The sequence below is a fragment of the Mchenga conophoros genome, linkage group LG20, assembly GCF_057382185.1.
Source record: "Mchenga conophoros isolate Kocher_MC1m ecotype Shallow Benthic linkage group LG20, M_conophoros_male_GT1.1, whole genome shotgun sequence".
Lineage (NCBI taxonomy): Eukaryota > Metazoa > Chordata > Actinopteri > Cichliformes > Cichlidae > Mchenga > Mchenga conophoros.
In genome coordinates this window covers 19,787,276-19,813,517 of record NC_140545.1, presented here as the reverse complement: position 1 = coordinate 19,813,517, position 26,242 = coordinate 19,787,276, and the positions used below count along the sequence as shown (strand labels likewise).

Genomic DNA, 26,242 nt, shown 5'->3' with positions numbered 1-26,242 from the left:
CAAGTCAAACTTAATTTTTCAGTGTCTTAAAATATATTTTAAAAACATTCATTTTACGGAACAGTGTAAACACACAATGATCATCCAACAATTCGACAACAACCGTACATTTTCTGCACATTTTGAACACTTTTTTAAATTTAATCACATCAGGCAAACACAGTAAACTGAATCACAAGTAAGAAGACAGATTATCTTTCCCAGACAAGACCAACATTTAAAGATCAACCACAGAAAGACAAAGAAATGTCACTTCGATCATTAACAATTTCACTGCCGCTGTGATTTCAGGCACTTTTTGTCTGTACTTGACGTGTTTCTACCGTCCGGTTCATCTATTCATGGAGTCACAATGAAAACACCACAATCTTCCAGTGATGATCGCTACGGCGTCTTTGGGTTTGACTTTACAAAAGATTAACGGCTCAGTCGCACTAGAGTAAAATAGGTTGACAACCTCCGATGTTCAGCTTTTGGAGAGAGGTTCGGCGCGCTACACCCTCAACATCTGGGCCACCGCTTTCAACTGCAGGTCACCTTTTCTAAAGAAGCAAGTCTCTAAATTTAGACTCGCTCGAGGTTTACCAGTGAGACAGGAATTATTTGCAAACACACAGACTGATTGCAACATGTTGGCAGAGTCATTTTGCACCAGTGAGTGGAACAGGACACGCAACTACATCCTTTAAATCTACGCGATCCTGGTTGGATTCTAAATAAAAACAGTTCATGTGAATTTTTGTGTAGATCCAACAGATAGTTAATTCCCACATTATCACAAACTGATTGCATATAATTAACATCATTCATTTGCTAACAGACTGCTTGCAACTCAAAGTTTCTTTGAAGACTGAAACTGAGTGACTGCAAGCCTGAAAAATGTCTTTGACGCAACGTTCTCAAGGTCATTTTACATAGTTTGTTCCAACCCTTTTTCCATAGTGTGACTGCACCAAAAAAGAAAAGAAAAAGTAAGAATTCCTGAGAATTAAAAGATAACTAACCAGTGCATTTTACAAAACATATCCCTGGGTAATGACACGAAACAAAAACAACAAGAGGAAAAAAAATGTTTACTATAAATAAGAAACTTCCATCATCCTGTTTCTCTGCATGTGACACCACAGCACAGTGGAAATACTGGATACAAGCACGACCAACACCAAAGTCAGAACACAGAGCTGCCACAGGAGTCTGATGTTTTCTTACTATTCGCGGTAAATACGAGAGTTTGGCTGGATAATTGTGAGACATAGTACAAATATCGAATGGACGTAAACAAATTAAAGGCCACTTCTCCCCGAAAAGATGTTTCCCACTTACGATCTACAGTGTCATGTTTCAGGCTCATTGCTAAAAATGCTTCAGCGTCACAGTGGGTTTACAAGGCATTTAAAAAAGAAAAAAAGAAATCAGCAATATGTCTTTTACAATAAATACTATACAGGCTGTATAGTAACAAGAAAGGTGCACATGAGTTACCTTTACAAAGACGTTAAAACAGGGTGGCATCCTAAAAACCCACAAGAAACCAAAATAAAAGCACCATTAATGTGCTCAGTGAACATCTCTAACATAGAGCTCATGACTGGATCAACATGAGAACGTCACACCTACAAAAAGACATTCAGGGAGAGAAACACATGCCATCAAGTCTGAGTGTAACCTAGTTAATGTACAGCAACAATAAATAGTACCACAAGTATTTATTTCAAACACCACAGCTTATAAACTGGTCGACACGGCACACATGTGCACGTCCTACTCCGCCACGTCTGGTCTAACCTTGCTGTACCAGCCTTCGGTAGTGCGGCATGACCTTGCTCTCGGGGAGATATAGTCCCATCTCCAAGGCAACCAGTACCGGGAACTCCAGAGGAATCAGTTCGCGTCTGTTTATGCGGAAACGCTCCTCCAGCTTCTGCTCGTCCACGGAGAGAAAAAGCAGAGGAAGAAACAGGTGGTGATGATGATGATTTGTCCTGTTGCTTTGTCCATGCCAACAGTTGACTTAAATGATCTGTGATATCTTTTTCTTTTTTTTTTTGTTATTAAATAGACCTGCACCATGAAGCAGGACTCCATATTATTAAGCTAACTTCAGGTTCAACCCTGAGTTTTCTTTAGTGTTATGAAGGTGGTTCATTGTCATGGTAACTTATTTTTAAGCATATTTTGTTCAACATAAGAGTTCAGCATGTAAGAAACCACCAATTACTGACCAATCAGATCTCTAACAAACAGTTTGCGGACCTCAGTGCACAGCTTTAGATCTCTTTCTGTTGAGCATCAATCAAAAAACAGATTTATTCCTCGCCTTTCCTCCTGTTGGATGCATATTTTATAAGCATCGACACAGTGATGTGTTCCTAAAACAGTGACACTGAGACAGTTTCAGCACTGTTCTCTCAAATCAAATAGAAAGACAGGATTCAAACTAGCCTCCTTGAAAAATTCATATAAAAGGTCAGTAAGTGCAAGATTTAGTTGCCCTATTTCACAGTATTAAGGTTCACAGAAAGATAAAAGTGTTTTAAAATGACCCTCTGCTAACAGGAAAAATTAGGAGCCTATGTTTGAACTGAGGTCTGATCTTCCATGAAAGGCGACACCATTTTCCAAAGAACTTTTTGGCTGGTAGGCGTAGATTTTGTACGTACTGATCTTGGGAATAACAGTAAGACATGAGCCAAACATGTAACACTGAGAACAGGGTTAAACCTAAAGTTACTTCAACAATTCTGCCTCCACAGTCGAGACTTAGTTTGTCGACTTTACACCGAATAAGGTTTTAAAATGTGTTGGGTTTTTTGAGAACAGTGCACGTTTCTTCATTTTTTTTAAGTTTAATGGCACTACATGCCTGTTATTACACCAAACCAGTGAAAAGGTTCTTGGGTCCAGCTGACTGGACCCGCAGGCCCGTTCACCACCTGTAAAGTAAATGTAGTGAACTGAACCTTCACTAATGATTAGTTTCTTCTTACAGTTAAAAATGACAATAGAAGTCATAACAGTTTTCAGCTGCTATCCACAGCTAGCTTACGTTAATAAAAAGTTAAACTGAAAGCTGGCAGTATGCAGACCACGATTATCACAGTTGACTTAAAACTCGCTATTATAAAACATTTTCGTTAACTCAAATGAAAATTAAGAGTTTAGAAAAACTAAGTGAAAGAAAATCTACAGGTTTTAGTCTTTTTTGAGACTGCAGATGTTCTGCAGAGCTGAGTTTATATTATTGTAAAAACTGTTCTGTTTCTCCCAACTGTTGGTCCTGAAGAATGCACTGCATTATATGATTGTGGGTCAGTTAAAGTCTGGTTTTAGCACTACACTGCACACTAGTTACTGCTCTCGTATGAGCAGAGAAAGGTAGGTAGTTACATTTAAACACATCCTGTTTTGTTTTCTGAGTGGAAACTTTACTCACATCAATCAGCTGTTTAACTTCTGGCTTTCTCAGATCGCTGCTGATCTTTGCAGCCAGCAGCACGCACGCCGCCGCCACCAGCTTCCTGTTCTGCTTGTTGAGGCGTCCCTGCAGCACCAGCTTCTCAAAGTAAACAAAAGCCATTGCTATGGTCACCGGCTGGAGGCCGCACTCCTCGCTCACGGCCCTCATCTCTCTCTTCAGGCTAGAGGAGGTGAGAAGTCACAGTCATCAGTTTTCTAAGAAGGGCGTATTGTGTGTACACTCTGAACCAGATTACAGACCGAGGCCGAATCTTTAAAAGGCTCAAACTCTGAAAAGCAGAGAGGAATGTGAGAAATCTGCACCTTCTTATCTTGCTCAGTGTCAGTTTAATGTGGGGAAACTTCTCCTTGAAAGTCTCATTCATGTCCTTCTTCAGGTCAGATGGTTTCACGTATTCAATGACCGTCGTCTGCAGAGATGGAAAAACAAAACCGCCGTGTCAATATGGAACTGCCAGGAATAACAGCCGCAGTAAAGCGTTTCAGCTTTGCTTGTGTTGATAAGGACTGCTTCACCAGCACACTCATGCTGGAGGTCAGAGACGAGTGACGCAGTCAGCTGAGGAACAATAAAATCATGTGAGCTGGAGATAAAGGGTTTATTTACTCTTCAACATGACTGCAGAACTGCTTTACAACAATTTACAAGGCAAATGAAACTGGCCTGTCCTGATTTCTGAAACAAAGGAGGACAGATGGGGCGAGACAAAGAACCAGGGAAACTCAGAGAAACTCGGTCACAGAGGACACGGAGAAAAGTTCACACCTGCTGTAGAAAACATGGTTACTGTAAGCCTGAGGACACATAACAGAGCAGAGAGTGAGAGGACGGGAGCTTTTCCATCACAGTCGTCTACACTTTGAGCTTCTGTACGACTCATCAAGCTCATTTTAAGACTATCAAAGAAGCCCTGTTGTGCTTTTTTTGACTGTCATACATTTACCGTCATATTAAACTTCCAGCAGCCAAGCTTTAGAGACTAAAATGAAAGTGTGGGGATATTTATGACCTGTGTATCATCATGTCTCCAGTCACATGAAAAAAAACTTTAACATGAATCTGTGCAGTCCTGTCAGTATAACATCTGCCCTTATATATAAAATTAAACGTGGGTCATTCAATTAAAAAAAAAACAAAAAAAAACAAACAGAATAAGATAAAATCAGCTGACCTTCTCAGGATCCCTCATCTGACTCCAAGTGGGGGTCATTTCATACATTCATTAATACTTTTTCCTGGAAACTACTGAAAATTACAATAAATAAATAATTCAAGGTGCATGATATTTTAGCCAATGTGATTATAAGTCTGGTGTTAGTTTTGCTAATAGCAACTTAATATCTGTGATGCTGAGAACAGAAACAAGCATTGGTACCCTGGATGTTTGATCTGGTTTCTAATAATTTACTGAAGAACACTTTAAAAAGTGCATTTTGGGTAGACTTTCAGGGTCATCTCACGGTCATATCATGGGATTGATAATTGGCCAATAATAGGTTATGTCACATGAAATGTCTTCTTTTTAAGTGTCAGGTTGATCTCCTAGTCGTGATTCCCTCTGTGTTGGTATAATTAAACAACGTGATTGTTTTTTTCTGCTTTGAAAATTTTCATGTAGATATCTACTGTATTTATGAAGTCATGGGGCTCAAATATACTTAAAAAAGGTAAATAAAAATAATAAAATGCCAAATCTCAACCACTCTGTGTCTAATCTGAGGGCCTGTAACTCTGTAACTATATTATGAAGGTAGCATTTTGCATGCTTCAGTGAATATATTAACTCTATTAAAATAAAAAAATTTTCCAGACATGACTTTTTTTAAAATATGTAACACTGTGTACAATCACGGCCCACAGCGTCATGGAAAACCAGAGGAACAGCCGTGCCTTGAATCATTTCTCATTGTATATATATTTTTCATTACTTTCCAGCAAAGATTAATAACAAATTCATCAACTGAGCCCCACCTGGATCCAAGTTTATTTATGTAGCTATTTGCAGAAGTCATCTCTTGTTAGAAACTAACAGGCGGGTTAGCTTCTATAGCTAGCAGCATGTACAGTGTTTGCTCTGGGTGTGGTGGTGCTGAATGAAACTGCACAAAAACATATTGAGCAGCCTCCTGCAAACACAATCCACTGCTGCAACAATCCCATTTCAAGTTTTTGGATGTGAAATGACTTGTGGCAGACTGGAATCTGATACAAAAACATGAGGGAAACTATTTTGGATTTTTTTTTATATCCTCTGATGCTTTTTTTAAGTAAGAAATGCTTTGGGAGACTTCTGCAGACATCTGGGAGTTTTGGATTGAGTCGTAAGAACAAACGTGCACACAAACATTTACTTTTCTGTGTTGTCATTCTGTGTTTGCTCCACTGTTACTTTCCATGTCTGCAGTCTTTTGTATTGCATTTGTGGAAAGGTTTATTAGTAACCTGGTTATCCATTCACATGGCAGAGAAAGCGCCTCCTTCGAGGACAAACCTCACTGTAAAAATCAGGTTTCTCTCATCCCCAGCAATACAGATACAGAGTTAAACATTTAACAGCCTCAGCTCCAGTCAGCATTTGCTCTCGTTTGTAACTGCTATGAGGTTATCAGCTGAACATTTTTAGATTTTGGACCTTTTAGTTTCTGTCACATGCTGCAGATGATTTAATGGAACAAGGTGGTGTATGCTCAGAAGGTTTTTTATATGATGTCCAAGGGAGAGAATATCTCTAGTTTGCTAAAACAGGCACTCAGCCTTGGAACTCCTCTGGGAACTTACTTTTAAGCATTATCTAAAGTTCCTATAATTTCAGTGGGGATAGGGACATAAAAATGCAATTATAACTATCACAGGTCTAAGCTGATTAAAAAAAAGAAACACTTAAAAAGTTTTTATGAGCGTTTTTTTCCTCCTGGGACTCCTACAGCCAAATTTGCAGAGAATTCTCCAAAGATTTCCAATATTAACACCTCTGGCCCACCCACCAGAGGAAGGACAGCCAATAAGAATGAAGATGGCTTAAAGGGAAGCAGGAGGGGTGGTAAATGCCTTATTTCAGAGTGGATGAACTGGTGAGTTGCACTGAGGTCTGGTATAAAACACAAAATGTGAATGAGACATGGATGCTATTTCCTCAGTTAAAATTAGTTGAGTTTTGATGGCAAAAACAACACCACAGACGAACCGATGATGAACGAACACCACCTCTATTATAAACCTGTGTTTATAAGTTAGCTTGTAAGATGAACCCCCCCCCCCCCGAGTTTCTTTTTGTTTTGCTTGGTTTCATCTGCTGCGATCTGATAAATAACTCCCCGACTAGCTGATAATGAAAGTAAGAGCTGCAGCCTCACTCACCACGTATGATGCAAATATGAGAACCCGCTTGTGTCTCCCGCAGGGCCACTGAGGGTCACTGAGCAGGTTGGGGTCATATTCCACCACCTCCTCCACATCTGAAATCAAAACACACACACACACACACACACACACACACACAAATGAGTGAATAATTACGGCTCCGGTCAGTTAGGATCAAGATGCAGGCACACATCTGTAAGCTTCATACATGGGTCCTGTGCCGCGCTGTTGTTCAGACGAGCAGGGGTGAAGCCCTTCTGCCCGTTGCCTCGGAAACGTGACTGAGGGGTCTGGGCTGTGCAGTTATCTGGTGGACCACCGCTGCTGCTGCCACCACCACTCTTTTGTCTCACCAAGGCATTGGTTGGATAAAGAAACTGAGCGTAGGACACCGTCTGAGGAATAACGAGACAGTCAAGTATCTACCTTTTCATCAGTATATTTAGTTACAATAAAAACAAACAAACACAAAGAAACCAAACAACAATCTGCTCGTCCAATTCCCCCCCAAAAAGGGCAATCCAGTTTTGACAAACTCTGAATATACTGCACAGATGAGCAAAGTACAGCTCGAAGGATAGAAGCCGCCTGCAAATCATCACAGTTTGGTCCCCGACGTCCACTCCCAGTCCCAAAAATACATAAATAAATGAAATAAATTAAAAATCAATACAAGGCAGCACTATGTTCATGAATCTCAAGGCAACTGACTGTAATGACTCTGACCTGATATTTATTCAGGTTTAACAGCTAGAGCGCTCATTTACTCAAGCATAAAACAGATTTTTATGTTTATCAAATATCCAGAATTAGCAGTAAACATGCACTGTGCTTATATGCATGGTCACCCAATTTAAGCTCATTTTGAGTCAGGCAAAATTCTTCACATTAAAACACAAAGTTGCAGCCCTTTTTTCCATATGGAGGAAAAAAAATTCTTTATGTGCAGGAAACACTTTCACCCAGAAAAAATAACCTGATATGTCCACCAGTTTCATGGAGTTTACATAATTTAGTTAATAAAGTGCTCTGGAAAATAAAAATGTGTCCACCTCTGATCTAGTGATCTACTCAATGTCTGGTATGTTTTTAATATAGTGCACAATCTTCAGTGGCAAGTTACAGTGTGCTAGTCTCAGATGAGTATGAGTCACAGCACAAGCAGAGCTTCAATCGTGTGTATACTGTAGGTATCGCAGTACATCAGGCTGGCACTCACCTTTCCACAGGCACCCATCTCCACACCTTCCAGAGAAGGAAGCAGATCAGCAGCCACCACCGAGGAGAGTCTTTGCCTCTGAGCCTCCAGCTTAGGGTCACTGTTCATGAAAAGACACATTTATGTGACCGTTCCACCCACTCCTGCACACTCGCTGCCCTTTTGAGAATGATATGGATCAAACAGGAGGAGGATGGAAACATAAAAGTGAAGGATGGGTGCTCTCTGCTTGGGATGGTGCTTTCTTTGTACCTGATATTTGAACTCTCTCCATAGGGCAGCACTGAGAAAGCAGCGTAAAGCGACCGCTTGGCACAAATCAGCATGATCCTGCAGGACACAACAAGTACAGGCAGACAAAACAGATGGTGTGTCAGTCTACAAGCAACAGCTACAGTCACCACTACTCTGCAGCTACACGAACACTCATCAGCTGCAGCGACGGCAAAATCAGTCACACAGCCGCTTCTGCGCTTGTCAGTACTAAAGCTACACAGCTCTCGACAACAACCTAAAGCAGGAGGCGGGAACCATTACATTCAAGTCACAGAGGTATTCATAAAATCTGGATCACAATCCGTTTTTTCAGGGCATAAAAACCACAGGTATGCCAATACTGAGAGCGTTTTCTTTGCTTTAATAACAGCAACTCTGCAAATATTCAATTAATATTTTAAAGAGGACGTGTTCTGCTCATTTCCAGCTCCATATTTTGTCCTTAGGCTCTACTAGAGCGCTTTGTGTGATTCACAGTTGAAAATAATCCCTATTTATCTTACTGAAACAAGCTGATTTAGCTCCCTGTGAGACAGCATTCTTCTGAATGGTTGCCCCTAGTAAATGAGAGTGTTTGAAAGGCAAGATCCATGTGAGTAGAGAGATATCTGCTCTCAGTGACATCTCATAGAGCCAGCATTGGGAAAAAAATGACTGAAACATGTATTGGTAGTCTGAAGCCTAAGCCTTTGGCTAATAGACCCACACTTCTATACTTTGCGAGTCCATAACTCTGAATATTGGTGATTTTCGTTCTATTTTACAGCTGGTTATGAGGGAGTCAGGTGGGAGCCACTGATTGATTTTCAGTGGAATGATTTTCAGCTGCCACCTTTCCCACATGATGATTTGACCTTTGAGAAGTTCACCCTAAAAACAGTTTCTAAAGTTTTCTCCAGTGAAATATGAGAAAACAGATAAAACATCCAACGCACGGTTTGTTTCTGTTATTCTACATTACACAAATCTTTATATTTATACATATAACTAGAGCGGTTCTGCTCTTGACATTATAATATCCCAAGATATCGATGCTCAAACTTTAACAGACCTTAAATGTATTTTTCAGCCATCTCTGGTACAATATGAGGGTTGCAGAAACATTAAGGAGACCTAAAAAGTGCCATATTGACCAACTTCTATGTATTTTGGGGTTTGTAATTCAGATTAGCTGATTCTGTGTTTCTTCTTATATATAGTGCATAAACCTCTGTGCAACTCGAATGTATTGGTAACACACAAGAGGCTGAAACTACAGCTGGATTCATTCAAACCAGGAACAGGCAACCAGCAAACACAGTAAACACTCACGAGGACTCCTCTGTGCTGACAGAAATGCAGACAAACAGACTGATCTACTGAGCAGCACCACAACCAGTACGTACTAAAAACAGCTCCCCACAAAAAAAACATCAATAACATACAGTCAGCAGCCACTGCCAACACTCAGCTGTAAACACGCAGCCCGGCTGACCCTCGGAGAGATACCAAATCTCTTGGGGGTGGGGGGGAACAGTATTACAACACTGACTTCTATTAGTGCTAATTACCTTATGGTATAAACTCTAAATGAGAGCTTCCCTTCAGCTCAGGAAGTAACACGCAATGTGTGTCTGCCTCAAACTGAAACAGAAAGCCAAACCTGTGGGACAGTTTGGGATTGTCATTGGTTTGCACGCACCAGCAGAAAACACTGAACACACATATGTATGCATGTGGGGATGGATATGAAGTAGACAGTGGATGTTGGATGGCAAATGGGGAGTAAGATAATCGATTAAAAAAAATAATTATTTGACATGTTTGTGCCAAAGTTTACAGACAGAATATTTCTTTTTTCGCTGTTGTGGTCAACCAGCTGCCAGCAGTGTGGCATTTCATTTCCCTGGCCCCCTCTGGGTTACCTTACTGTTGCCGTAATGGGGTGTTAAATTTCCACACTGCACCTCTTTTGGCTTTTGCTAAGCTTCCAGGGGTGATTAAATTCACTTTAGCAATCACAACTCTGCAGCTGTATCCCTGTTATTCCTCTGCAGCTTGTGCACCAGATAAGCAGCTTATTACAGAGGAGTACAACGCTGCTATATTTAAGGCCTATTTAAAAATTAAACAGATTTTTCTGCATTTTTTTACATTCCTCTGCTAAAATCTGGGTGGAAATATGTGTACAAACACTGCTCTGAGACTCACCTGGATCCTCGGGTATCGTACTGCCTCATACTCTTGATGAAGTGGACTTTCTTTGGCACTTTGGGTCCCGGTGAGCCAGAGACATTCCTCAGCCTGATTAAAACACCACTTTAATTAATAATGCTTTCACAACATAACCCAAACAAAGAGTGTGCACGTGTTAGGACTTTCACTGTAATCACAAATCTCTTTGCCTTATAGGTTTGGAGGTAAAGGCGAATTATTTGGAGTATTTTCACCACAGAGTGTTAAAAAAATGTGCTTTATTTCATGCACTGAGCTATTTCACGTTATTTGTTCTATTGAAATTAAAAAATTACCTTTAGACTTTTATTCATTCTGTTCCTCTTCGTATTACATATAGCTTTTAATACAGACTTCTGTTGCGATTATGATTATATTATATTCACACTTTTATTATTATATTTTGTATACATATACATAAAAAAAATGGGTTCCTTTATTTTACTTCAGCTTCTGTTTTGTCATGTCATATGTTTTGTTGATCGTTTTTGTCTGGCGTAGCAAAGGAATTCCCCAACTTCTGACATGAATATAGAACATGTTACATTATCGTTTTAATTCAGGACACAAATGAACACTTTTGACCAGATTACAGAGACATAACCCTGATTTAAGTGCTCGTGTTTAACATTTAGACCTACTGATAGCTAATAATACCGAAAATGCTGGAACCCATTAAAATCAAAGTGACTTCCCCCGAAGATACCAGCTGGTGCCGTCTCTTACGGAAGTCAGCAGCCCCGTTTAAAGGCCCATGTTGACACATAAATCACTAATGTGCTCACCTCTGCCGTGAATCCAGAGAATTACCGGCACCGACGGGACTGAGCGCGGCGGGCGTTGACTTGACACGGGAGCAGTGCGGGTGTCCGGTCGGGACGGGAGAAAGAGGAGTGTCTGGGGTTAGCGTCTCGGCCGCACTGGTATTATCCAAAAATACCTCGTTAGCTCCAACAGCACCTGGCCCGGACATTACCAAAGAAGGTCCACCCGGACCGACCACCCCTGGGAAACTGGAGGATGAGCCACTACCGCTTGCGGCGACGTCTGTCACCTGGGCGACAGGTCCTTGACTATCCGACGGCTGGGGCACAACAGCGGCACCGCAGTCTCTGTCCCTGGGTTGGGGCTCCTCAGCGGCTTTCTGGTCGACATTTCCATCGCTAGGTTGACACTGGGGTCGTCCGTCGAGTGAGATATTACTGAGAAACAGCAGAGCAGCCTGTCTTCGCCGGGAGTCCTTCGCTTTCCTGCGCTGGTCTTGGTGAGTCTTTGCCGATTTACTGCCAGTGGACTGTAGACCGCAGAGAGCGGTCGCCATTCTAGTTTGAAATGTGGCAGTTGAACGAAAAGGCAAAGCGAAACCGGTAAGAGCATATTTGCCCCACCTCTCTGTTTGCTGATTGGCTTTGAGGGTGATTATGCAAATTAAATCGTGTAAATACTGATAGGGGATTGGATATAGTCACCAAAATATTCTAGTTTCTTGTACCTGGTTGGCTGTAATGTTACAGTGGGAAGGGGGCTAGTAACAAAGGAAATATTCAATGGCTTTTATATATGACAACTAATCAATTATATCAATCAGAATATGCATAAATATTTTTCAGTCCGAGGGCATCAAGGTCTAACAACTAATGAATTGATCTAACAATCTTCTTTAAAAAAAAAAAATGTGTTCAATGTAATCAAAGGTGGGTGAGTGTTTTTTCACATCAAAACATGGTAACAAATTTTATTAATAATATTAAACGAAGGGCCTGAATAGAATTGCCAGATCCACCTAAAGGCTCCAGTTGCATTTAAATAATTTCAATTTGGCTAGTTGTCTGATATGCAACACTGCATAGGTCTCTGATGAAATACACTGCAGTTTAAATGAGTTAAAGAATTTTGCCGTCAGTTACCTCTGTGTGTTTAGCATAGCGCTGCATCTTACTGATTTGGGAGTTTTATTTGATTTTTATGTATGTTGGCTGGATTGAGAGATTCTATAGGCCATTTATGGACATGCGATTCCTAAAACATTCAGTCAAGCTGGTGTAATCTACAAATGTTGATAATGTACTTATTGACATTTATTTAGCAATTTTCCACTCTTATTGAGCATTCAAGCTCTATAAATGTTTTGGTGTTTTATCATAAAAGAAAGTCTGAAAATCAACAAGGAAGCAAACATTTTTTTCTAGATGTGTTATATTCAAGCAGCAGTCTCTGGAGCTGAAAGAAGCCAATGCAACAGTGTCAAAAAAACTGCACTTCCTCTAGGGTTCAACTTGAGGCTGACTCCAAAAGTGAATCAGTCTCCAAAGACTGCCATCTTAAAATGTCCAACTTTATAGCATTAGCTATAGCAAAGCACGTTGACAGCCTTGCACAAAAACACTTTTGTTCTCTTTGGATCATTTTCCTATTGATAACAACTGCACACTTATTTATAAGTCATCCACTTGAATGCTAGTATGGCCTAAAGTCCTGCTTTGATTAATAGGTGAACGAATGCCTCCCTTTGGGGGTTTTTTCAGGCACACCCAACTGGAAAGGATCCCAGGGTAAAGCCAGAACTCACTGGGGACATTACATATCTCATCTGGCCTGGGAATGACTCAAGACGTGTGGGTGAATGAATGATGACCCAAGTAACTGTAGCTGGGAGCTGTCTGCTAGGACTCACTTTTTAACTGGATATCTCCTTTGTGTTTGAATTATTTAACAAACATTATGACTTCCTGTGTGGGCCGGACCATCTAAGAAGTTTGTGTTTCACTTCTGTTGAATAAAATCCAAGTATTTCATTATTCTTTTACTTAATTATTGTGTCTGCATTAGAGCGTGACCCAATACAGGAATTTTAAAGACTGATACTGATACCAGTGCCGATATTTTCTGATTTAACATATCATATATCTGTCGATATTTTTCCATCTAGATTCACAAAAATAAACAGATTTTTCTAACACATGTTACGTGTAATTATTTATGAGTCCTTGCTAACCTAACCATTTTTTCATGCTTATCTAATTCAGGGTTGCAGGGGTGTCTATCCTAGCTGGATGACCCCTGGACAAGTTGACTGTCTGTTGCAGAGTTAATACAGAAAGACAATTCACCTAACCCCACTAACTGCAAGTTTTTTGGAGAAGGCTGGAGTACCCAAAGACAATGGGTGACATGGGGAAAACATGCAAAAGTCACAAAGAAAAGCCCCAGCCCGATAAGCCCCTTTTCCATTAGTACCTACTTGGATGGACTCGGCACAGATCGGTCATGTATCGCCACGGATCGCCACGACTCAACTCGGATCGACTGGTTTTTCATTACAATCCAGTACCACCTAGTGTGTGTGGTTGTCGTCATAGTAATGCTGCAGAGCATCCTGTGCCATAATTATTACGCGACATGAATGCTAGAACAAAGGTGGACGTTGATGCAAGAATATGCCTGCTGCTCGAGCTGTGGTTTTCGTTAGACTTGGGGGACCATGGCTTTGTTTTTTGTAGCCATTTCCCTTGTTCCCTCAAAAATGGCGGTTTTGATTTTTTTTGAGATCCTCTCAAGACTCATCGCTACTGACCAGCAAATCGGTGGCATGGAGTCTGATGATGTCACATTTTAGTACTTGCTCAGTATGCTTGGAACCCCAGCCAAGCAGGTACTAAACAGGCACCTGGTACCAGGTACTATGACTTAATTGAAAACTCCGAAAACTGTGGTGAACTGTGTCGAGTTGACCCAGGTACTAATAAAAAGGGGGCTATAGTGGAGACAAACCCCGTTGCTGTGGGGAAATTGTTCATTTTAACACTTCATTTAAAACTGGTAACCATGTAATAATTTTGTTTTATTGTCACAAGTCGTGGATTACTCAGTTACACTCTGCCCAGATCAGCTGTTTCTTGTGTTTGTGGTGTTCTAAACATATGGCACCAAGTTGCACAGTGCCCTCTGGTGGACAAACTATTGAACATTAAAGCTTGTAACATGGTTGAAGGGTGTTTCTGCCATTTCTTCTTTACTTTTTAAATTTTAATTTATGATAGATCAGATATCAGTTGATCTTGTCATCGCTTTAGCGCTCCTCCTCCTCATTTTGTTCACACCCCAGATAGCTTTCCTCAGGATGTCGTTGACAGCTGTAAAAAAAAATTCCTCGTCTTTGTATGGTTGCCTGTGATTTTACAGTTGTGACTCATTAGGAGAAATAAATGTTGAAGTGATATTTTCACACCATTGTTTGGCTTTTGAGAAAATTACAGCAGCACCTATTTAGCATTTGTGAACAAGTCAGTGGGAGCGTGAGACTGTAATTGTGAGATCAAAGACAGCTCGGCTGCTTGTTATCTCATTGTACTGCAGCAAGCACAGTTAATGGGACGGTTAGCACAATATTTGCATTTTGGTTCCACACTTATAGTCTCGTAGTGAGTGTTTCTCCGAGACAGAAACTGAAGTGTGAAAGCTTTTCCATCTCCTGAGTGGGAGCAATCAATAGGTCCTTTCCTTCCTTCACCATTTAAGGGAATTACACTGCAAGCAGCGTGCCAAAGAGGGGGCAGATTGTGTTGTGCTGATGTTTGGAGATGTGGGTAGTACTGACAACTTTAGTACTGATAATCCACTGATCCCCTGCAGAGATGGGATTAAGACTCAATCTAATCAGAACAATCTGTCGATCTGCCTCTGAAGTATCTATCTACAGCTGTGCTCAGAAGTTTGCATACACTTATCATGGGCATGAATTTTGTGGTAATTTGGGGCTTTTGCTGATTTCTTTAAAGTGATTTTTCTTCAGAGTGGAATGGTTGTACAGCTTACATCTATAAGGACTTAAAAAAACAAGAATTGGGTGCACAGGTTTTCTCTAATCCAAACAGGCTTAAAAGTAAACATACAGGTTCAATTTATGCACTCACCTCCACTAACATTTGATCAAATATCTCTTAGAAAGTTGCAAATCGATCAATACTTTTTGTAACCTGCTTCTGCCATAAGTCTGGCTGAATAATTGACCTTTTTTCTTAGTAGAGTTCATTCAAACTACCGTGACATTGATGCCCGTGACAAGTGTATGTAAACTTCTCACCACCAACTGTAAGACTGAAGTATTAAATCAATGTAAAAAAAAAAAAGAAAAAAAAAAGTCTTGAGTCTTGATAATATCAACCTCTATCAACATGCTGCAGGTTGAAACATGCACATGGATAGAATTTTATCTGTCATCATGTTTTGGTTGACTAAAATCAATGTTTGTTTGCCTACATCTAGCCTGTTGTTCCGACTCATTACAGTCATTCACCCTCTATCTATGCAAAAAGATAGTAACAGATAGTCAGGTAAACACACTGCTCTTTATTTTAGCAACAACAACATCATGAAATCATCTCCACCTTCTTGTTCCATCTTTTTTTTCTTGCTCTGAACAGCAACAGTCTGGCATGACCAGCTTAAGGCTTTTAGATTCTAGCTTTTGTGTTTGAGGTACAGCCCCACCCAACTCCTGCCACAACAAACTCATTTTATGGTACATTGTGTGGTTGTTATTGATGGATTGAGTTAGCACCATAATCAAAGCCTCTCTGGCTTTTTTTTTCTTTGACTGCAGCAGGCGTGGTAAAGGTGCTCTGTGGTCTTTTTTTTTTCTCTTTTGTTTCTGCCATCTGGGAAAAACCAGCTTAAAGGACGGTGTTTACAACAAAACTGTCATAGACACAGCTTCAAATTATTTAAATGGACACGGCAGGACTCTCCCACATACACCCATACACATGCTGGTATGTGAGCACACACACACACACACACACACACACACACACACACACACACACACACACACACACAAAAGTCAGAAAATCTCTCCTGTGTGACTATTCTATAGAAAAACAACCCTGATAAAAGAAAGGAAGGTAAAACTTTATTTTATAAGTCCATTAATTAAAAATAATTTCCTCAAAAGATTCATGTAAAATGACTTTAATTCAGTGTAATTTGTCACTAATTATAGTTAAAAATGGACTGTGCTGAACAGTCCATTTTTAACAATTATTTCAATTTGGGTGGTGCTACTTTCAGCAGCTCCCTAATTCACGGGGTCGTGACTCGTGACAGGAGGTAGTGCTGCATGTTTAATTTGGCAGATTTTATATGCTGGATGCCCCGCAACCACAAGGGTCCGAACTGGAAAGCTTTAATTTGTTAGGTGAATTTGTAAACTGCTATTACACTGGGGTAAATTGTAATAAAAAAGGGCTCACTCATATCTGATATCTGGGCCAAGAGTTCCAGTTACATGCACTGATCACTGTTTTACGCAGGTGACTTTAAAATAAAAGCTTCTAAAAAGCTAAATCCTCTTCAGGTGATAGTTGACTGCAAACCCAGTCCTTCTTTCGGTCTCCACATGCACAGTTTACAAGAATGCATCCAAAACCTTCAGGAGGTCAACAAAACGTGTAAAGCTGTTGGCAATTTGTCTACAAATACAAAAACACTGTTTACAATAATTAGCGTAGAATGAATGAATTATATATACTAAAAAAAACTGTAAACTGTAACGGGTGGACTGGAATTCACGTGGATGTAACTTTGAGCTTTACTCAAAAGAATAAAGTCCCTTTTTCAAATATCTGCCCCTTACAGACAAAAGAAGAACGACTCTGGATTTAAGTAATAAGTACAATATTTCCACAATTTACAAGGGTCCTGTGATTTTGCTTAGTTTTCTCCAAGCGCTCTCTTTCTTTCCTCTTTATATAAAAGTGAAGCTGAAGATTCTCAGCTGCCCACGAATGGCACCAAAAAGCTTTGTCATCACTTTCTGATTGTCGTCAGCAGAATTAATTCTTTGGGAGACTCTTGGCCAATAGGCTTTCACAACACAGCGCAAAAGGAGTCTGTTTTGTGAACAGAGGCAACAGTCTGTTTGCCTCTGTTCACATCTCTGCTACTGTAGCAGTGATTTCCTCAAACCAGACTATGTACCATGCACCAAACATGGCCTTTCTCATTTTCAAGGAACACAATAAACAGCCCTAGGAGGAGCGCCAGCATCCAAATTTCCCAGATCCTAATAGGATTGTGCTCTAGAGTGATGTGTCAACACACACCCAATTAACAGGGGGTATGCCCCACACCCTATAAGACCCAAAAGATCTGTGAAGAGGAGTTAGACAAGTGATGTTAATGCTGTGCTTTAATATGTTCACTAAAATTTCTCTGGATGTTATTGATCTGCTTGTGCCAAACTACAAAACTAGTCCTAAAAAGCTTTTGAGGAAATTATTAGGAAATCACAGACTGGCAAAATAAAGGGCTACCAAAAGTACTACATGCCTGTACCATCAGTAATATCAAAGCTATTCTGTTAGGAGTCTGCAGCTATTTTTTAAAACACTGTTCAGACAACAAAATATGAATACAGTACAAATACAGACAGTGCTGTCCCTCTGCAACAACTTCTTCATTTTACAGTATTTTACATGTAAAGTATCATCTGTCCTGTTTTGTTTTTGTTGTGGAAGATGGATGCAGTATGAAAATACAGCTGTTGAGTCCTGTAAAATGCAGTGTTCAGTACATACACATTCTGGAGGAAGGTGCATCTTGTTATAATAGTGATGGCATGTCCCCAAAATAACAGATTGCTTGTAAACACGCACATAGCTTACCTTAAAAACAAAAAACAAATATAGTGTCACAGGAATGATGACAATCCCACTAACAGCATGAAAATGCTCAAAGCCTTGTCACAAATAATCACATTTTCAACTGTTTTTACATTCAACTCAAATGTTGCTTTTGATGTGCCCTTTGGATTAGAAACAGCATTTTCAGAGACTCCTTCAACATGAGTGAATAGCTATGGAAAATTGTGATTCGGGAGACCACTACCCGTGCTGCGTCTACATAAGATGGTGTTTAAAAATGCAGTGCGAGTCTACCTACTCACTCGGTGATGTTTGAGTTTTAGCTGCCATAAATAATCATGCATGTTGAAGGCTTGTCTCTGTTGTCGACCACCTGACGAGGATTTGCTGAAGCACCTTCGCCGAGGAGGACTTTCTGCCTCTGACTGATAACAGGTCCTCTTCTCTGCCTGCCTGTGATCCTCTCTACCTTCCATATCTTTCTGTAACACATCCTGACCTGAGAAATGATACAGAAACCAAAATATGCACCGTCACCAGACAATATCGCAGAATCTTGCCCCATGTAGAAAGTAAACACGCAACACTCCATCCCCTGATGTGGCTGTTTGTGGCCAGAACAGAGAGCCGTTAAGTAAGTGTGGAGTTAAACCTGACCACTCAGTGAGAGTCATCCTCCTGCCATTTTTATTTAAGGCAGGATGTCCACACAGGAACAAGCTGAGTCACAGCACCATCGGCGCATTACACGGTGGTTTCGTACTCCATCACTTCTTTGGGAGTGCTCAGGCAGCGGTACTGAATCCTCGGTGTAACGGGGGCAGCACTCTCGAGCACCAGGATGGTTTTACGCAGCCGACGGTCGATGAAGTGAGCGTCCCAGGCGGGGTACTTCTTCCTGGGCAGGTCTATCCGGATGACGGGGCCCTCTGTCCTGGGTGTGAGATGAGGCACTGGGGTCTGAGCTCCCCGAGGTGGCCGCACCTTAAACACATCCCCATCTATCCCCGGCTCTCTGTCTGACCCTTTAGTTCTCTGAAGGGTCCTGGGAGGGCTGCTTACCAGGTCAGGAGGGAGGCTGGAGGCTGGCGAGGCCAGAGCCTCCACGGGCACCTCCTTCTCCACTATGTAACTCCACCCTGAAACTGCACCGTCAGGGTGCAGCAGGCAGTAATACACAAACATGAAGAAGGTGCCCAGAGCATAGCTGCTGGCCACCACGCACACCATCATGACAGCGTAAAAGTCTAAGGTACTCTGGCGCTCGCCAGTGCTGCGGTACAGGTACCAGAAGGTGGTGAGTGCCACATTCTCAACAAACACAGTGAGACTGTAGATGAGCATCCTGCAGCAGGTGCGCCCCTCTCTGACGCTGAACCAGCAGAAGATATAGACAATACCCACCATCATGTTATAGATGATTTCCTCCCATTTGGACATGCAGAAGTCCGTTTCGCCTTGAATGATCCAAAACGTCATGATGCACCAGTGGGCCACGATGAAGATGCCAAAGTAAAGCTGGAACACGGAGGCAAAGAGGGCAAACGCCAGTGTGCGAGCTCCGATGGTAAATAAGTGCCACAGAATCTGAACTATCACTGCATTGTAGGTCATGGGTAGCTTATCGTCTCGGGAGTCCCTCAGGACTTTCTGGTAGGAGGAGATCATCCAGGCGAGGGATATCAGTGAGGCAGAAGCTGAAAGCCCTGGGGAGAGAGCGGAGAAGAGGGAGGAAGAGAGACAGAGATTTGGCAAGAGGAGTAAGATGGGATAGAAATGGCTGTGAGTTAACTGTCTCACCATGTAGCACAGAAAGAAAATGCACTTCCCTCATCTCAGTGGGAGCCTGATTGAGGCGAGCTCAAGTGACTCATCGCTCACAGCGTGCGTACAGTGTGGGCTGCAGACTCATGACTGACTGATGTGATCATGTGCATGATGGCTGTGGTGATTGGTCGTTTTGGGGGCACTTACCCTGAAGGGGCAGCACTTGATTGGCCCGGATCATGATGGTGAGCTGCAGCACGAGCTGAGGGGCGCTCTTCAGAAAGGACTCCAGAAGACGAAGCATGCTGATATCAGCGCTCTCAAACATCATGCGCCAATAGTAGTGACGCCGCTCTGGGTCTCCGTGCCAGCGGCTCTGCACGCCCAAATACAAGGCGTGGACATACCTGAGTATCAGAGGCAGATATATTTCAGAAACTTTCAGCGGTGCATTAGTTTTTGTGAGATGGAAAAGGCAGATTAGGCTTTAATGCTGTGCTTCAAAAACTTTTGGACATCAAACACAGACTCTCAGAAGTCATAACTCATTATTCCAAACTCTGGGAGCCGTCAGTACTTCTTGCCAGAAAGCTGGTTACTTGCCCCACTGGGATTTAGATTAAACTGAAACTGAACTAAGCAGCTCTGTGGTTATAATTTTAGTACAGACATCAGAGGGGGGAATGTGTGAAGCTTGTCTCCAGTCTCTCTTCAAATAAAATAAGTCCAAGGAGTTCAGAAAAAGTAAAATACGAGGAGCTGCGGAGAGAAAACCTTCAAGGCTGAAGGTTAGAAGGGAGAAAAGAGCTCGCTGCAAATCCTTTGTTGAATTCTTGAGCTTTTGCTGACATGTAGTCCCACCTCCATTCGTTCTGCAGTGACCTTGTATAGGTACCAAACAGGATGCTGCAGAAAAGCACACATATTTCTGCACAAATGTGTTTGCACTATGCAAATATACAGAGTGTAAACGATTATCGCTACAGAGCATCTACATGTTGGAAAATCACCGGTGGTTGTCACGGAGGACTGATGCTATAATCGCCTCAGTAATTGCCTTGGGGAGAAGGGTCAGAGAAGCCCTATGTCAACAAGCCCACTGAACCACAGGGGAGATTGTGTAACCCTTTTTTTGTTCTGGTCCCTGCTACACAAAGCGTGCCTTGGGATGGAACAGACTGGGAAAATAGAGCATATGTGCAATAACGAGGGTCAAAGACTCAGCCACACAAGAGGACGCACACACACACACAAACAGTGTCATCGCACGCCCTGTGTGTGACACGAGCCCGTATCACATCTCAAGCGCACTGACATTCAATTCTGGTAGCCGGCCCAAATTGATCCCGGTTCACCTGACTAATTGTGTATCAGTGACGGCTCATTCCTGAGTTAACAGCTGAGGGTAAAACACACAGCGGTAATCCTCTTAATGTGCAGACACGCTGCTCTGAGAGCAGCAGCAGCAGAACGGCAATGAACGGGGCACGCACCACAGCTTTAATGGCATTACCGGTAATTCTGTGCCGCCACAATGTTTTAATGTGATCCAGGACACGCTCTCTCACACTAGTCTCCAGGAGGAAATAAGGAATCAATATATGTTATTACCCATAGGGCTGTCTAAAGAGGCAGGAAGAGCGAGAGCGAGAGAGGACAGAGATTATGCAGGCCTACGGATAAATCAAACAACTGATTTGCATCTTTCTTTCTACAACAGCCCGACATGTCTGCAAAACACAACTTGTCTTTGAATGTAATTTTGTCTAACCGTCCACCTACTACAGTTTGGATGAATGGCTCCTCCTGGCTGGCAGCAGTTCAAACCTGTCAAAGCCTATCAGGGCACTCCAAGCTTGAGCACCGACTCACCATCACTGCTTGAGTAGCTGACCTACAGACCTACTGCCATCTATTTGAGAACAATGCCAAAGTGTACACCGGTTTGTTTTTAGCGCCCAGTAATTAAACATGTTTGGGTATGAACATGGCTCGAAGGGAAAAAACTGTTGGGAGGTTTGAGAATATGGATTTTGCAAACATAAGAGCCAGAGCCTGAAGGTAGGAACCAAAAATACACCAAACAGTGATAGAGAGGCAAGTATCACTGTAAATGTGAAGCAACTCTCCTGACATTTATGACTATTATCCTTCTTCTTGAGCAGTCAGGCTCCTTCCTCCTACTGAACAGACAAGAGGATTTTTCTTCCTTCTTGTTTTCCTCCCATTTTACTTCATTTGAAGGGGATTGGTGTGGATGAGTTGGTGATTTTCAGACAGATGATTGACCTAGAAGCCAGCCAGGGGGTTGGGGGAGTGGAAGGGTGGAGTCTAAATCTGCCTTTCCATGCTCGTGAAAGACGTCAAACAATACAAAAAGATATTCTGGCATTTTGGGCGCAGTCCTCCCTGAATGATTAGGTTTCATAACTACAGGGAGTGATGCTGTGCTTTGAAAGACCCCCCCACACACACAGCCACAATGTGTAGTCCCCCCTTGGCTCAGATCACGCTTTGAGTGTTCTGACTTACCTCCAGACCTGTGCCAGCTGAAAGATGTGAATGAGAGCCTGGAAGAGCCAGACGAAGACTCTGCAGCATCCCCGGGCTCCTCCCCCGGTGCCCGGCCCTGGCAGCACCCCGGCCGCGGCAGAGCGGCCAGCGCCCCGCTCGCCGCTGTCCTTGGTGCTGATGTCGCGCTCCGACGCTGCCACCACGGCGGCCGCGGCAGTGCCGCTTTCCACGGTTTCCGAGAAATCGTAGGCGAACCATCGGAAGCTCAACACTTGCACGACCACGGACGGGACTATCACAAAGACCAGAGTCAGTACAAACTGCGGGTAGTACTTCCTTAGGTAGTAGTCCGCGGCCAGCCACAGGTCTGAGGCCCCGTCCGCGAAGAACACCAGAAGGGCGCACAGCGTCCAGCAGCAGTCCGAGAGGGTATAGCGCTGCTCGTCGGGACGGCGCTGGGGAGGCCGCGGGTCCGACCTGGAGGGGCACTCGGGTGGGATTGCGTTTCGGAGAGAGACGGGTGCACCGTCAGATTTCGCGGCCATATTTGTTGTAGGGAAGCGAGTAAGGGATGGGAAAATGATGGAAGGGGGGGGAGGGGGGTCGCCCAGCCTGTCGGTCTGTAGACTATGAATGCGTGTGGGAGGGAGGGAGGGAGGGGAAAGGAGGCATGGAGGAGGGCCAGAGTAGGAGAGAGAGAGGGACGGGGGGGGGGGGGGGGGGGGGGGATCATTGCCGCTCCTCAATCATCGGAGATCATATAGGAAAATGAGATTTTAAGCGGTCTGAGCGGAGATTTCTCTCCATCAAAGGGAGCTGAGCTGTTCGGTTACAGCGGGTAGCCTACTTTGGGTTTGTCCGTCCACAAATCTAGGAATTTATTAAAAGACAGAAGTGGGAGAACTACAGAAATAGTTTACTCGACACAAAGTAAAAATAATAAAGCTGAAGAATAAATATTACAAATAAAAGTTTCACATTTTAAAACTGTAAAACTGTAATCTGTAACATTATAAATTACTAACACATCATAGTAGCTTAATGTTTCCTAACCAGGGTCCCCTAGAAGCTCAAAGAGGTCTCATAGCATTCACAAAAAGAATACAGAGTCTGCCTTAATTTTTTTAAACATTGCTTATATGTGTGTGTAAAGTGCATTAACTGTATACAAATGATGGTCCTGGGTCTAAGAAGCTAAGGGAGTGCAGAAGTGCCTTTAACCTGCATTCCTTTAAATGGCCAGCAGGGGGCTTCTGCTTCCAAAAACAGTCCAGTTAAATAGAAGTCTGTGAGTTTTCTGTTGAGTTTATGTTCTCAATCGCTGCTTTCAAGTCATATTTAATGCAAAGTGAGGTTTATTTTGCAAACTATGGTTATTTTTAGAGTCAAAAATGGTGATAAAGCAGAGAAGCTGGCAGAGTATCTTGTGCGGTGTCCCTGGGGTTCTTAGATCCACTCTCAACAGGTCTACTTTCAGAACACCTAAATGGTGAGGAGATAAACACTTCACTGAAGGCTACATTCACCCTTTTATAAACAGTCTGAACTAAAAATGAATGGCTCAAACTTACCCAGTGTAAATGGTGCGGGAAATAATTATTTGATCCCTTACTGAATTTGTACAGTAGTGGCCAAAGGTTTTGAGAATGACACAAATATTGGTTTTCAAAAAGTTTGCTGCTTGAGTGTTTTTATATCTTTGTGTCAGTTGTTTCTGCAATGTTTTGAAGTAGAATTACAAGCACTATATAAGTTTTAAAGGCTTTCATCGATATGTTTATGCAAAGAGTCAATATTTATAGTGTTGGCCCTTCTTTTCCAAGACCTCTGCAGTTTGCCCTGGCATGCTTTCAATCAACTTCTGAGCCAAATCCTGACCGATGGCAACCCATTCTTTCATAATCAATGCTTTGAGTTTGCCAGAATGTTTTGTTCCCCGAGCCACTTAATTATCACTTTGGTCTTATGGCACGGTGCTCCATTATGCTGGATAAGGCATTGTTCTTCACCAAACTGCTTTTGGATGGTTAGATGTTGCTGTTAGAGGATGTTTTGGTTCCATTCTTTATTCAGGGCTGTGTTCTTTGGCCAAATTGTGAGTGAGCTAACTCCCTTGGACGAGAAGCAGCCCCACACATGAATGGTCTCTGGATGCTTTACTGTTGGCATGAGACAGGACTGATGGTGGTGCTCACCTTTTCCTCTCCAGATAATCCTTTTTCCAGATGCCCCAAACAATCAGAAAGGGGCTTCATCAGATAAAATGACTTTACGCCAGTCCTCAGCAGTCCACTTCCTGCACTTTTTGCAGAATATCAATCTGTCCTGACATTTTATTTGCGAGGAGTGGCTTCTTTGCGGCCCTTCTTGACACCAGGCCATCTTCCTAAAGTCTTTGTCTCACTGTGCATGCAGATGCACTCACACCTGCCTGCTACGTTTCCTGAGCAAGGTCGGCACTGGTGGCACTCACGCAGCCCAATCATCTTTAGGAGACCGTCCTGGTGCTTGTTGGACTTCAATTTCAACTGAACTTCAATTTCGGTGCAGTCTTAGTAGCAAAACCATCCTTGCCCGTGAAGCCTTTTTTATGCAATTCAATGATGGCTGTGTTTCTTTGCAGGTAACCAAGGTTAACAGGAAGAACAATGATTTCAAACATCAGCCTCCTTTCATCACCTCCAGTCTGGTATTCTAAACCAGTCAGCATGACATAATGATCTCCACCTGAGTTAACGACAAGATTATTGAAATGATCTCAGCCAGTTGTTTGGGGATTTAGTTCACTGTCAAGGCAAAGACGGACTTCGCAATTCATCTGATCACTCTTTATAACACTCTGGAGTATTTGCAAATTGCTATCATGAAATTGGAAGCAGCAAACTTTGTGAAAACAAATATTTGTGTCATTCTTAAAACTTTTGGCAACAACTGTAAGTTTGCTCGCATACCAAGAAATGAACAGTCTCTAATTTTTATGGAGAGAAACAGAAAATCAACCGAAACTCCAGAAAAACACATGACACAAAAGTTATAAATGAATTTGCATGTCATTGAGTGAAATAAGCATGTGATCCCCTACAGCCCAGCCACAATTCTGGCTCCCACAGGTTGGCTGTATGCCCACACAGATTAATATCAATCAATTACAGATATTCCTGATCTTATCTTTTTATGTGTATAAAGCACACCTGTCCACAGAATACATTTCTTCCATTTCAACCTCTCCACCACCTCCAAGGCCAAAGAGCAAGTCTGTAGACCTACACGGGGCTGAAGTGGACTACAAGACTATCAGCAAGAACCTTGGTAAGACAGTAAGAGTTGTTGGAGCAATTAGGAGCTTGTTTATGATCTGGAGGCAGTTGGGACCATAGTCACCAAGCACATCACTGGCAACTCTGTAATGGATTGAAATCTTGCAGTGCCCACACGGTCTCCCTGCACAAGAAACCATGTGTACAGTGTGTAAGTTTGCCATTGAACATGTAAACGATTCAGAGGCTTGACCTCTAGGATTTTCTCCTGGAGAACTGCTGCTCACTGGATATTGTTTTTCAGACCATCTCTTTAAACACTGGAGATGTTTGTGTGGGAAAGTACTGGATCAGCAGTTTTTGAAATACTCGGCCCAGCGCATCTGGCACCAACAACCATGCCGCATTCATTTAGACATGTGGATGTGCTCACGTCTACATGCCTAAGTGGATTGGGTTGCTGATTGGCTGATTAGATATTTGTTAACGAGCTGCTGCAAAGGGTACGTAAGAA

General features: G+C 42.3%; 2 protein-coding genes across 3 annotated transcripts; both read right to left on the bottom strand.

Annotated features, from left to right (window-relative positions):
• Window positions 1–10: 10 nt before the first annotated feature.
• cables2a (Cdk5 and Abl enzyme substrate 2a) lies at window positions 11–11,944 on the bottom strand. 2 transcript variants are annotated; one of them, XM_085259108.1, is made up of 9 exons: window positions 11,333–11,941; window positions 10,524–10,616; window positions 8,310–8,387; window positions 8,058–8,157; window positions 7,047–7,233; window positions 6,836–6,933; window positions 3,781–3,887; window positions 3,434–3,638; window positions 11–1,921 (listed from the first exon to the last, which is right to left on the bottom strand). In XM_085259108.1, exons 1-9 carry the CDS (start codon window positions 11,866–11,868, stop codon window positions 1,781–1,783), a joined length of 1,545 nt encoding a protein of 514 aa, XP_085115234.1. In that variant the 5' UTR covers window positions 11,869–11,941; the 3' UTR covers window positions 11–1,780. The 2 variants fall into 2 exon arrangements, with proteins under 2 accessions (XP_085115234.1, XP_085115235.1); XM_085259109.1 differs by lacking the exon at window positions 8,310–8,387 and having other exon boundaries at window positions 11,333–11,944.
• Window positions 11,945–18,546: 6,602 nt separating this feature from the next.
• On the bottom strand, window positions 18,547–23,039 carry LOC146550658 (XK-related protein 7-like). Its single transcript, XM_085260362.1, has 3 exons — window positions 22,490–23,039; window positions 20,165–20,364; window positions 18,547–19,896 (listed from the first exon to the last, which is right to left on the bottom strand). The coding sequence occupies exons 1-3, from the start codon at window positions 23,014–23,016 to the stop codon at window positions 18,935–18,937; spliced, it is 1,689 nt and encodes a 562-aa protein (XP_085116488.1). The 5' UTR covers window positions 23,017–23,039; the 3' UTR covers window positions 18,547–18,934.
• Between the last annotated feature and the right edge of the window lie 3,203 nt (window positions 23,040–26,242).